This window comes from Octopus bimaculoides, chromosome 20, assembly GCF_046866305.1.
Source record: "Octopus bimaculoides isolate indiv1 chromosome 20, ASM4686630v1, whole genome shotgun sequence".
NCBI lineage: Eukaryota > Metazoa > Mollusca > Cephalopoda > Octopoda > Octopodidae > Octopus > Octopus bimaculoides.
In genome coordinates this window covers 6748898-6762091 of record NC_142947.1, presented here as the reverse complement: position 1 = coordinate 6762091, position 13194 = coordinate 6748898, and the positions used below count along the sequence as shown (strand labels likewise).

The window sequence follows — 13194 nt, the reverse complement described above, 5'->3', positions numbered from 1 at the left end:
AGAATATTGTTGGGAAGAAAATTAAACCACTATAATGTGAACAACTTTTACAAACGGCATTAAAAACTAAAGACCAAATGAAAACTAATTAAATTGAAATGGCTATAACCGGGAATCGAAACCGGGTGGCGGAACAACCGTCTTGTTCGGTAACGGCATTGTTTTACATAATTCGTTTAATGTCAATAAAGAAACGTTTTTAAAAATGTAAGAGTAACAAGATCTTATATTGTCTTTAATGTGATATGTTCTCGAAAAATAACTAAAAATTAATATAAACTTTGATGATTTTTTTTAAGAGCAGAAGTTGTTTGGAAGGAAAGAAAAAGTAAGAGTTACCTCCCATAGCAAAGGGACCTATCTTTTTTTTTTTACTTAAATGGTATTGTGGTAAGAATAATTTTTATCAAAGTGAAAATAACTTTTGATAAGGAAAAAAAAAAAAAGAGAGACAGGGCAAAGAAAGAAAATTAAGAGAATAATTAAAATTTCTACTAACCACTCCCCCAAAAATTAGATGTATGACACACACACACACACACACACACACACACACACACACACACACACACACACACATATATATATATATATATATATATATATATATATATAAATTAAAAATGTTTGAATATCAAAATATATAATCAGAAATAAAAATATAACTATTAAAAAATGTAGTTATTTTACAACAAAATTAAAAAATTCCATTATTTAAAAAATATCCTCCTTATAAATACATAATTTAATTATAAGACAATTTTGTGTTCTTGTTTTGGATCAAAAAAGTACGAATGACAGATTAAGAGTTTATATCTTTATTTTCGAACAAGTCTCGTGGTGACGCCTCGACATGACTGCTGTCGGGTTTTGTAAAATGAGTTTAAAGTTCCATGTCGATGTTTGGGAATTTCTAGAACCCGAGGTAATGTCTCTAGCAACATTATATATCTATCCTTGCTACATTATACACTCTGTCAAGCCTTGTAGAGATTTGTGGTCGGGCTTTTTGCTGTTTCATCTAAAATGCTTGCTTCATTTGGGGAGGTTTTTCAAAATTCTTTAATTGTTATTTTGGTTTTTGTCGATGTTTTTTTATGGATGTTTCTCGTTAATTGAATAATTTCCATCCGCACAATTAATGTTAGTTTACACACACATAGACCAAATACATATATGCGTATATATGTATTGGCGATCTTTCTGCAGATCGCTTATGTATATATATTATGCATATATATAAACATACTTATGAAAGAGGTTTTCTACGTTTTAAGTTTATAGTAAAACCCAATTAATTTATTAACGTCCTCTTTTGTAGTTTTTCCTTGTAATCTAGTACTATCGAGAACAACATAGCGAGTATGTATGTATATGTGTGTGCATATATACGCACATATATATATATATGTAGGCTTCTTTTATATATATATATATATACACACACACGCACACACACAACACACACGCATAAGCGGATGAGCTTCTACCAAGTGGTTGCTCGTCCGACAGATAATAGCAGCCAAATTTCTTTATTCCACGTACCCTATCGTCCTAAACTGAGAAAGACCCATTGTAAAGTAACATTCCATTGATACAATTAAAAACATGGACTGTCATGCATTTGACGATACTCGACACGGTTGACCTACGGTTAAACAACACACACACATTATTCATTTGCGTAGTTTTTAATAGTCGTAAATTGTGTATAAAAATATTGTTTGTTTATCAAAACTATCGCTCTAGATACGGACTTCGTTTTAGATAGTAAAAAAACATGTCCATGTTTGCGTGCATTATTATGCATGTAGTGCTGTATTTTTCCATAACGTTTTCTTTGATTTTGTGTAAAGAGTCACCTATATATATATATATATATATATATATATATGTATGTATGTATATATGTATATGGCTCTGTGTGTACAAATATACAGATCACCCAAAATCTTTTACAAGACTTGTGTTTGTCAAGTGAAGAGTCATTTTTTTATCAGAATATATTCACTCTACGTTATGTATTGAGTACTTCACCTTAGATTGCTATTCTGCTAGGTTTCTAAGTGGGAACATACAACGAATATCACACCAACCTATGATCAAAGACGTTTTAGCAGTTTATTGATCCTTATGACACAGGGTCCCCTGTAATCACTAAACTTGCTAAAAATAGCAGACAATTCTCCATCAACGCATACTTTTCTGTCTTCAGGGGCAAAAAAAAAAATGTGTTATCGGAGGTCACATTTGGAACATGTTGTCCTGAATATATAATTACTGAAGAAAAAGATTGGATGGTCATAGCTGGAATGCCTTTCATTATAGGTCTGTTGGATCAGAGCCAGCCTGGGGCTAAACACCCAATGTTTAGCTGTATGGCAAGAGCTTTGCCTCCCAGGTTCAGTTCCACTGTTTGGCACTTTGGGCAAGTGTCTTCTGCTATAGACTTGGGTTGACCAAATGTTTGAGTGGATTTGGTAGATGGAAACTGAAAGAAGCCCATCATATGTGTGTGTGTGTCTGTCTCCCACCACCACTTGACAACTGGTGTTGGTGTGTTTACATCCTCATAACAAAATGGTCTGCTAAAGAAATAAATCCTGGGGTCAATTCATTTGACTAGAAGTTCTTCAGGGCAGTGCTCCAGCATGGCCACAATGTAATAACTGAAACAAATAAAAGATAAAAGATAAAATCTTTACTAAATGCTGTCTTTAAAGAAGAATGTTAGTAATGTTTGGTATTTGTATTCGACAGACAAGCCACGTTGTTAATTGGGGTGACTGTTTGTTAAATGGTGTTATTATTATGAAACCTCTGTATGGTTGGTCAGCCTGTAGAAATAGCAGCCAAATCACCTTCAAATTTCACCCTACTTACTATTTTCATACTAGAAATAACAAGGGTCATTTGTGATCCCTTTCAGTGATTAACTCTTTTTCAGTTGCATGAAGCTTGTGAAAATTGGTTTCATGTGGAAAGAGTCTCCACAATTTTTAAGTGACTCACTTGAAAATTGCGGAGATTTTTTTCCAAATAAAACTATTGGTAGTATTATTCATCCACAAATAAAGATTGTATATATGGGGGGGGGGGGGGAGTTTCTATTATTATTTAATTATAATCATGATGATGATGATGATGAACTTGACACAAAATGTTTCTCTTTTTCTTTTTCTCCTTGCCTTCCTTTCAGTACCCCACCTGTTCCATGTGCAGTGGGTTCTATAGCAACAACTTTGGACAGCCTATATGTGGAACATGCCATTTATTCCTGTTCTCTTATGACATCAACAAAGATGAAGATGAACAACAAGTCTACACAGAAGTAAGTAGAAATTCTCCATTTTCTCTATTTCTTGGAGGGGGCCAATGTAGAGGAGGTGGGGATACCCTCAAGAAATCAAATCCAAAACGTTATTTCAACCTCTGTTTTTGGTAGGGTTTTTTTTTATGGCTATGTAAGAGGAGGAAAGAAAGCTTCTGAATCTTCACATGACCTCTGATGCAGGTGTTGGGGGTGAAGCAAGAATAACTCATGGGAAGTAGCGTATAAAAAAAAACAAACAATTAAGAGCTAAACAATAATTTGTTTGTAAATTTTTTCAGTGATTTTTTTTTATTTAAAAAAATTTTTTTTTTTTACTTCCAGAAAGCCGATTCAGATGATTCTGGCAATGAAGAACCAGATGCCGCAGCTGATTTCTACACTCAGAAAGATAAAAGAACTCACGTAGTGAAATCCCATTCTCACAAAATGGACAAACTAACCGAAAGAATTACTTCTCTGACTATTGCTCGCGACACTGACAAAGAATCTATTCCTGAAGGTCTTGTAGACTCTCTGCCACCTGAAGGTACCAAATTCTCAACCCTTTAGCACTCAGTGATTTCTCCATCATCTCTCTTAACCCTTTTGACACCAACATTAGGTTATATAAATGGAGAATTAATTACAGACGGGGATTATAAAATTCGAGAGTGACGGGCACAACTAGGTTGTGCTTGCTTGCTTGGTGGTAGCCTTGTTATTAAAATATGCAGACATTTCTACACACAAAGAGACACTTTATATAGCTAGGTGGCCTTACATTAAAACAAGATTCCACCCAGAAAGAAAGACGTAGTTGTGCTGAAGATGGGTGCGACGACAATGACGAAGTGGAAGGTCAAAGGGCAAAGCTGCGCTGTGTTTCATAAGGTGGGTGGGTCCAGAATAGAACAGAACTGTCAGCTCACTATTACTACGAGTTTCCTCTCTCTCATCTCTACACACCATTATTGGCAGTTTGTTCTACATTGTCTCTATTTACCTACTACTGTTACTGGTAGCTTCCTCTGTCTGTCATTTATTTATCTGTTCATCTTTACACAGTATTACTGGTAGTTTTCCGTCACCTCGATGATATCTCACGATGGATGGCCGGGAATGTATGTTCGAGATGGTGGCAGATCCTCGATGCAGAAACAACACAAACCCAGTGGAAGCATTTCATTAGCCTGCGTTGGCCTCTTTTCCGACCGTATTACAAAGTGAAGTGTTGGAAAACGATATATTCGAAACTGTGAGTATTCTTGAAATCAATATAAATCTTGTAATTTTTTTTAATGTTTTACAAAAACTTCTCTGTTGTGGAACCTGATGTCAGAAGATATGTTATACACAGGGGTAGTTGGTTTCAGTGACTAGATAGGATTTGAAGGTCTGTTGTTCCACTGATCATGTGCTCTTACCATACAACACACAGTGGTATGTTGTGATAATTGTAGGCAAGGTACAGTGTAACAGCCTGGGTACATTCTAATCCCTTGACTAAGTCCCTGCTTGGTCATTTGATCTTCTAAACTTAGCAGCTAAATTACTTTCAAATTTTACCTTGTCTTTAAAACGGGAGTAGTATTCCTGTATGTAATATACCAGGTAGGCTCAGGTGTGGTTGTAAAGTTTGCTTTCCCCACCATATGGTTTCAGCTTCAGTCCTACTCCATGGCACATGGGGCAAGCGTCTTCTGTTGTAATGTCAGGCCAACTAAAGCCTTGTGAGTGGGTTTAGTAGATGGAAACGGAAAAGAAGCCCATCATATGTGTGTGCTTCTTTGTATTGATATGGCATGGTAGTTGTAAATGAGTGTCACCATCATATAAGTGGTGTCTTTTGTTGCCAGTTTTTTATGGAAACGTGTCTGGCCAGGGTGAAATATTTACCTTGCATGGAAACAGGTGAAGGTTGAGCGATGAAGGGCATCCAGCCTAGTGTTGGCGTGGCCCTCTCTTTCCCTCCAACTGTCACATGCTTGGTTTTCCACTGAAACACATCAAGGGGTGGGAGGACCAAGAAACAGTCCTGTGTCTTCTCACATCTACATAGGAACCTAAAAACAATTAAGAAAAGCATGATCACAAACCACAAAGTCATTCACGCTTGTGAATGACGACTGTGGTTCTTTGGTGTGTGTGTCATTGGATAATTATGTACCAGAATGTATTTTCGTTTAGCTTAGTCATCTTGGTTTATCATTTTTTCTCCTTTACAGACTAGAGAGTTCGCCATGCCGTTATTGTTTGGAAAGTATGATGCTTCAGGTAACCGAAACTCCTTGTTTTATATAATATATATATTTTATTTTATTTTATTTCATTTTTCTGTTATGTGGCCGAAGAAGTTTGGCACAGTTCCCTAATGATGTTTAAAGTTGTCTCCCCTACTCACATCCCACACTTGTGAGAGATAATGTGCTTGATCTTCAGTTTGGATATGGGTGAGGAAGAGTTAAGGTTAAAGTTTAGCAATGACATACTTGAGCATACTGCTGAGCCTGAAGGCACATGACTCAGTGGTTAGAGCATCAGGCTCACAATCATGTGGTAGTGAGTTCGATTCCTGGACCGGGCTGTTTTGTTCTTGAGCAAGACACTTTATTTCACATTGCTCCAGTTCACTCATCTGTAGAAATGAGTTGCAACATCTCTAGTGCCATGCTATATATCAGCCTTTGCCTTTCCCTTGGTGTGCAGGGGGGGGGGGGGCTGGTCTGCAGTAAACAGACTTGCTTGGACTTGTACCTCAGAGAGGAACTTTCTAGGTGAAATCTTATGGTCATTTATAACCAAAGGGGGTCTTTAGCCTTTACCCTGAGAAATAAGACCCAATAAAGGGAACAAGATGGGAAAGACAAAGCCTGGGTGTTTGAAGAGCATTTAGAGAATTAATGGAGAGGAGCTGAAGTTGCGGTGGTGATAGTTATATCAATGTTTATTTCCTTTTTAAGGCGGCAAGGTGACAGAATCATAAAGCACGCTGGGCAGAATTCTTAGCAACATTTCGTCCATCTTTGCATTCAGAGCTCAAATTCCTCTAGGGTTGACTTTACCTTTCATCTTTTTTAGGGTCAATAAAATAAATACCAATTGATTATGGGTGGGGAGGGGGTAATCAGCTTAACTTCTTAACCAGCCAGCCATGTTTGTGTCTATGAGACATAACTTTTAGTTTTCATTTGTACCTGGCAGGTTTCTAAACCAGCATGGTCCATATGTAACACAGTAAGTACATCTGTTAGCTTCCATGCTTTCTTACATAACACATGCTAACCAGTTCCCTGACATGTGTTTTTAAACAGCTCAGTTTTCAAACTTATTGACTTTGGGTTTATTTTTGTTTTTGTCTTTGCTAATTAATGATTCGCTAATTTTGTTCACAAACAAGCTCATTATTTTCTTCAGCGCTTTAACATCTGACAGCAGGAGTGGAACTGGTCTAAACCAAATCTGATTCCATTCCCATTCTGTCTCTAATGCTGTCCACTCTGCTCTAGTGGTGACCCTTGACAGCATGAAATGTAAATTTGACTTTGTTGGGATTTGAACTCAGGGTTTCAACCTGCATACACTTCACCATCATTTTATTTGCTTCCCATTCACCATGTTTATCAGAAGACACTCTTCCTCCTCTATATGAAAAGTGTATTTATGTGTGTATGTGTCTGTGTGTGGATTTGAGTTTATTCAAATATTTCTGAGTAACCCAATATGGCAACAGCCAAAAGCCTTATACATACGTCTGTCCGTCCGTCAGATGGATGGACGGACGTTAAATGAGGATGATGATATATATTTGTATACACACACACATACACACAAGCACAGTCTTTTCATATAAAGAGGAAGAAGGATTCTTTATTACCCCCAAGAGTATGTTCCCTTAACTTCTTTACTCACATCAAGTCCTAACCACTAAGCCATCACTTACTCCACCTCCCAGCATTAATTCTATCTGAATACTCAGTTATATACCATTAAAGACCTTTTCACAGGCTTCAGTACCTAGCTGCTTATGTACAACCTTCAAAGGTCTTGTCCCCAAATCAGACTACTAGGATCCCGTTTTTCGGGAACCTGTGCGCTACTCTTTTTGTCACTAATTCTTTAGTAATCACTTACTGCTTATTCCTCATTTTTGTCATCATCATCTTAGCTGTGTTCGTCTTCTGTAATCGGTGACTAATTCCCCATCTTTGTATGTATTATATATAAAAACAGGTAGTTGTGTATTTGTTCAAACTGGCAAAGGATAAGAAAAGCTTCAAGACAATTGGAATGAAACAATGTTGTAGATACCTCCTTCTGATGGTGACATCGAAAATGACAGCTAAAAGTCAGGATGGTGATGACATACAAGCACTAATTGTATGTGTGTTTAGTGTGTGACTTAGCTGGTCACATGCCTTGTGTCAGTAACATAATCAAAATTAACAAACTTTAGATTAGTTAAAATATGTTTTGTAACATATTTTAACTTCTAAAGACAAATTCACTGCAGTAGAGCCAAGGGAAGTGGCTTTATGCCAGGTGATGAGAGCTTAAAGTATAATTGAGGGGCAGAGACAGGTGTCTTGCTGATTCTGAAGAAGAGACACATGGGTACCCTGGTTGGAAAGAGAAAAGATGGTGGTGATGATGATGTGTCAGGGCTTATCTTCAAGGTGCAAGAAGGTGAATATGAGTCTGATACTATCCGCATAGCTTGAAGTAAGGTGAATATATTCAAAATAAGCAACAGGATATCAAGTAGTGATGCAGTACGACTGTTTCAGGTGGCGCCATTTAATTGAACAATGCAAGCATTACATCAATTTAAATGCAGAGCTATCTTGATGTAATGATTGCATTGTTCACTTAAATGGAGCCACTTGAAGCGGTCATACTGCATTACTACTTGATATCCTGTTGCTTATTTTGATTTTCTTTTTAATCTGCAGAGCACACCTCCTATCAAAGAGAATTCCTGGCGTCACAGAAGATTACGAAGTGAATTGAAAACCTTAAAGACAGACCCACCTGAAGGTATTCAAGCAACACCATTAGACCAAAACTGCTGCCATTGGCAGGCTTCAATCACTGGACCCCAGGGAAGTCCATATGAAGGCGGTCAGTTCTTATTGTACCTACAGATTCCAGACAGGTGAGTTGAAACATTTCTAGGACATTCTTTTATATCATAGTATCAGATTTTTAATGAATGCCGTTGTTTATTCCTGACCATGTGGATCTGTGATCAAAGACGTTCCGACTGTGACTATCCCATCTTTAATTCAGGCAAAGCATATCTGGGACCACAGTATCTAATGTACAGTATAGTAATTAAAATGAGTGGCTATAATTGTTTTTTGTTGTTGTTTAGCCCCAGGTCAATCCCAAGTCAGTTCTGATCATGTAGATCTATGCTCTGTATTCCTACCATGACCATCACTTTTTTAAAGATAGTTATTTATATAAGACATATTGTGAAGGCGTGTGGCTTAATGGTTAGGGTATTCGGCTCGCAATCATAGGGTTGCGAGTTCAATTCCTGGTGGCGTGTTGTGTTCTTGAGCAAGACACTTCATTTCACATTGCTCCAGTCCACTCAGCTAGCAAAAATGAGAAGTGCCTGTATTTCAAGGGGCCAGCCCTATCACACTCTGTGTCACGCTGAATCTCCCCTGAGATGTTTGTGAAGGGTACGCATGCCTGTGGAGTGCTCAGCCACTTGCACGTCAATCTCATGAGCAAGCTCTTCCATTGATCGTATCAGCTGGGACCCTCATCGTCGTAACCAACGGAGTGCTCCTATTGTGAATAATAAGTATTATTGCTTATGACAACCCATCGAAGGTGATGACGGCATTAATCCAGGACATTCATCCTGCTCTGCTCCAGCACATTGTTTTTCATGGGAGTGGAAATGGCTGACAGGTCACTGAGGACACTAAAAGTGACCCTGAACAACAGTCACAAGGGGTTGATGACGACATCTCCTCCCCTCTTCATGCAGTCTCCTGCATTCAGTTTCAAAGAGCTCTACTTCAACATCACAGACATCTAGGTTTCTTCCAGTTTCCATCTACAAGGCTTTGGTCAGCTTGTGGATATAGTAGAAAACACTTGCTCAAGATGCCACACAGTGGAACTGAATCGAAGACCACATAGTTGGGAAGCAAACTTCTCGACCATGCAGCCATACTAAGTATTCATCTAACCCATGCTGACAGCAAAATGAACATAAGACAAATGATCGCATGTGTGTGTATGTGTCTCTCTCTATTGTCAATATATCTTAGTGTTTCTCCAATTGTTATTTCCAGTTACCCCATGAAACCTCCAAAAGTGCGTTTTATCACGAAAATATTCCATCCCAACATCAGTCGTCACGGAGACATCGGTCTTGATTCTATTCACCACAACTGGAGTCTGGCATTGACTATTTCCAAAGTTCTCATTAGCATCCAGTCCTTGTTGACCGATCCTTACTGCCACGTCTGTATGGAACCAACAATTGGTCGACTTTACGTGAGTGGTCGACAGGAGTTTGAACGGATTGCCCGGCTGTGGACCTGGAAGTATGCCATGCACGACTATCTCATGCCAACTGACATCAATATGAACGGATTGTGAAAAATTTCAGTTGCTGTCTACTTGCCTGCTTGCCTCGGTTGAACAAGGCCGATTACTAATAGACTAATATGTGTGTGTGTGTATTATATGTATATGAATGGTTATGTGTGTGTGTATATATCAATATATAGATATATATATATGTATGTATATCTGTGTGTATGTATATAAATATATCCATTTATTTAAAGTTGAGACTCCACTCTGTCTTTACTCAGAGTTTTGCACATGTATCATTATTATTATTATTATCATTATTATTATTATTATTATTATTATTACTCTGGCCGTCTTTGTGGAACATTGCCGAAGAAATTCACATAAGTAGGAGCAAAAGGAAGCCTCAGTTTTTGTATAAATGAATAAACTGTGTCGCATGTATTGAGTACATTTTTCTTCTTGTTTGTACGTCCAATACATGTACCTCGGCAGAGAGATATGATTTATTTAAAGCCCTCCTCTCTGTAATTTATATTTCAATGAATTTCTCTCAGCATTATTTATTTTTATTATTATCATCAGTGTGACGGAGGCGGTGAGCTGGCAGAGTTCTTAGCACATCAGACTAAATGCTTAGCAACAGTTTGTCCGGCTTAACGTTCCGAGTTCAAATTCCATCAAGGTTGATTTTGCCTTTCATCTTTTTAGGGTCAGAAAAACTAATACCAGCAAAGTACTAGGGTTGATGCAATTGATTTTCTCGCCTCTCAAAACTGTTGGCCCCGTGTCCCCCTCCCCTTTTTTTTTTATTAAGGCAATGCACTAACAGAATTATTACTGTGCCTGGCAAAATGCTTGGCAGAATTTCTTTCAGCTCAGCATTCTAAGTTCAAATTCCACCAAGTTTGACTTTGCTTTTCATCCCTTCACGGTTAATAAAATAAGTACCAATGAAGTACTGGGGCCAACATAATTGATTTCCCCCTCCCCTCAAAAATTGTTTGCCCAAGTGACAAAATTTTTTAAATAATTATTAAGGTAAGGAAGAACTGACAGAATTATTTCTGTGCCAGAGAAAATGCTTCGTGGCATTTCTTCAGCTCAAGGTTCAAATTCCACCAAGGTTGACTTTGCTTTTCATCCTTTCGGGGTCAATAAAATAAGTACCAGCTGAACTTTGACGTTGATGTAATCAACTAACCCTCTCCTCTCAAAAAATTTTAGGGCCTTTTGCCTTTTATAGAATGAATTATTTATTTTTATTATCGTTATCAGCGCATTGAGGATGGTTAGATTGCCAGAGTCGTTAAAGCATTGATAAAACAAGCAGCAGTTTGAGCACTGGGGTTGATGTAATCAACCAGACCCCTACCTCAAAATTTCAGGCCTTATAACCTATAGTAAAAAGGATTATTATTGACTTTGCCGTTCATCATTTCAGGGTCAGTAAGAGTACTGGGGTTGATATAATCAACTCTTTGATCCCGCCTCACCCCTCCACCAGGATTTCTGGAATTATACAAAAATTTGAAGCCATAATTATTATTATTAAAAAAAAAACAGCAAGCTGGCAGAATTGTTTGTGTGCAGGACAAAATGCTTAGTGCATTTCTCCCAGCCTTACATTCTCAGTTCGAATCATGCCTTGGTCAACTTTGCCTTTAATTTTTTTGGTAGGGGGTCAATGAAATATAGTGCCAATCAAGTACTAGGATCAATGTAATTGGCTATCCTCCTCTTACTGGCCTTGTGCTGAAATTTAAACTATCGAGGCAGCTGGCAGCATTGTTAACATGCTGGACAAAATGATAGCAGTATTTTTCTTCTGCTTTCACAGTTCAAATGCTGCCAAGATCAATTTTGCATTTTGTCCTTTTGGTGGGAGTCGATAAAATAGTGCCAGTTGAACGCTGAGGAGGTTGGGTGTTGTAATTGGCTAGCTCTCCTTCCCAAATTTCAGCTCTTATGCTCATAATAGAAAGAATCATTATTAAGGTGGCAAGCTGATGGAACCATTAGCTCATTGGACAAAATGCTTAGCATTTCTTCTGGGTTTTTTTTAATGTTCTGAGGTCTGCTTTGCGTGTCATCGTCTCAGGGTTTATGAAATGAAATGCTGGTAAAGCACTGGGGTTGATGTAATTGATTAGTCCCCTCTCTGACAAAATTTCAGGTCTTGTGCCTGAAGTAAAAAGAATTCTTATTAAGGTGGTAATCTAACAGGATCATCAACATAGAAGGTGAAATGTTCAGCAGCATTTTTTTCTAGCTTTTTACATTCTGTGTTCAGATACCACCAAGGTTGACTCGGCCTGTCATCCTTCCTGACTCAATAAAATGAAATACCAGTGAAATACTGGCCATAATGTAATCAACTACCCCCCTCCCCTAAAAATTGCTGGCTTTGTGCCAAAATTAGAATTATTTTTGTTACAGGCATCCCCTGTTTTGTGGAAGTGTGCATTCATGAAAATCTTGCATGGAGTTCTTCAATATGAAATGCATTTTCTCTTTGATGTTTTTTGGAAAATTGGCAACCAAATAAAGAAATTAAGATTCACAAGACAAAACTCCATGTTAGCACAAGATTTTTCTTAAGAGCACAATAATTTATTCCATAAAATGGCTCTTTCTCAGAACATGGACAAATGGATGTATCTTTTTTACTGTGTAGCAGGTAAATATATTTTCCCATTACCTGATATTATATTTATAAATATTTTTCTGCTAGTCCTACTGCTGTTCCATGATATATATTTAATAATCTGCAGAAGAGACCAAATCATTTCGATGCTTGTTCCACTGCTGCCATTTATTAACCTTTAGCACATTGTAAGTGCATCATGTCACTATATGAGTTTTCTCCCTTGTAGTAACAGAGCAGTGGCAGGGGAAACAATTCTAGAGAAAATGCAGTGTGCTGATGGTTAATATACAAAGAGACCAATTAGCTTTGATCACCTTTAACGAGGAAGATCATCTGGATTTTTTTTTTTTTTTCTATTTTGTGTCCTAAGAAAATTTTACTGTTTTTTTATTAATTAATTAATCTCATTTTTAGATAAGGTTAATTAAGTTCGAAATTATAATTTATATTAATGATTTGTCTCAAATATTTAGAGATTTAATTTTTCTTTTAAATTCTTTTTAATGCAAATAACAATGTAAAAAATTGTAAAATAAAATTCCCATCATCAAATTGTTTTTTTTGTCTTTTTTTTTTTTGTGAAGAGTAACCTTAAATGTTTTTGAACTTGAAAAAGACAGACAAGCTGTCACAATATCATTTAAACAGTTGAATAAACAATCTATAACAA

At 37.1% G+C, this 13194-nt stretch overlaps 1 protein-coding gene across 2 annotated transcripts; it reads left to right on the top strand.

Moving 5' to 3' along the window:
• Positions 1-769: 769 nt before the first annotated feature.
• On the top strand, positions 770-13076 carry LOC106869184 (uncharacterized). Of its 2 annotated transcripts, XM_014914811.3 has the most exons (8): positions 770-925; positions 3200-3331; positions 3656-3860; positions 4379-4568; positions 5539-5587; positions 6515-6547; positions 8263-8465; positions 9628-13076. In XM_014914811.3, the coding sequence occupies exons 1-8, from the start codon at positions 854-856 to the stop codon at positions 9935-9937; spliced, it is 1194 nt and encodes a 397-aa protein (XP_014770297.2). In that variant the 5' UTR covers positions 770-853; the 3' UTR covers positions 9938-13076. The 2 variants fall into 2 exon arrangements, with proteins under 2 accessions (XP_014770297.2, XP_014770298.2); XM_014914812.3 differs by lacking the exon at positions 6515-6547.
• The last annotated feature ends 118 nt before the right edge of the window (positions 13077-13194 follow it).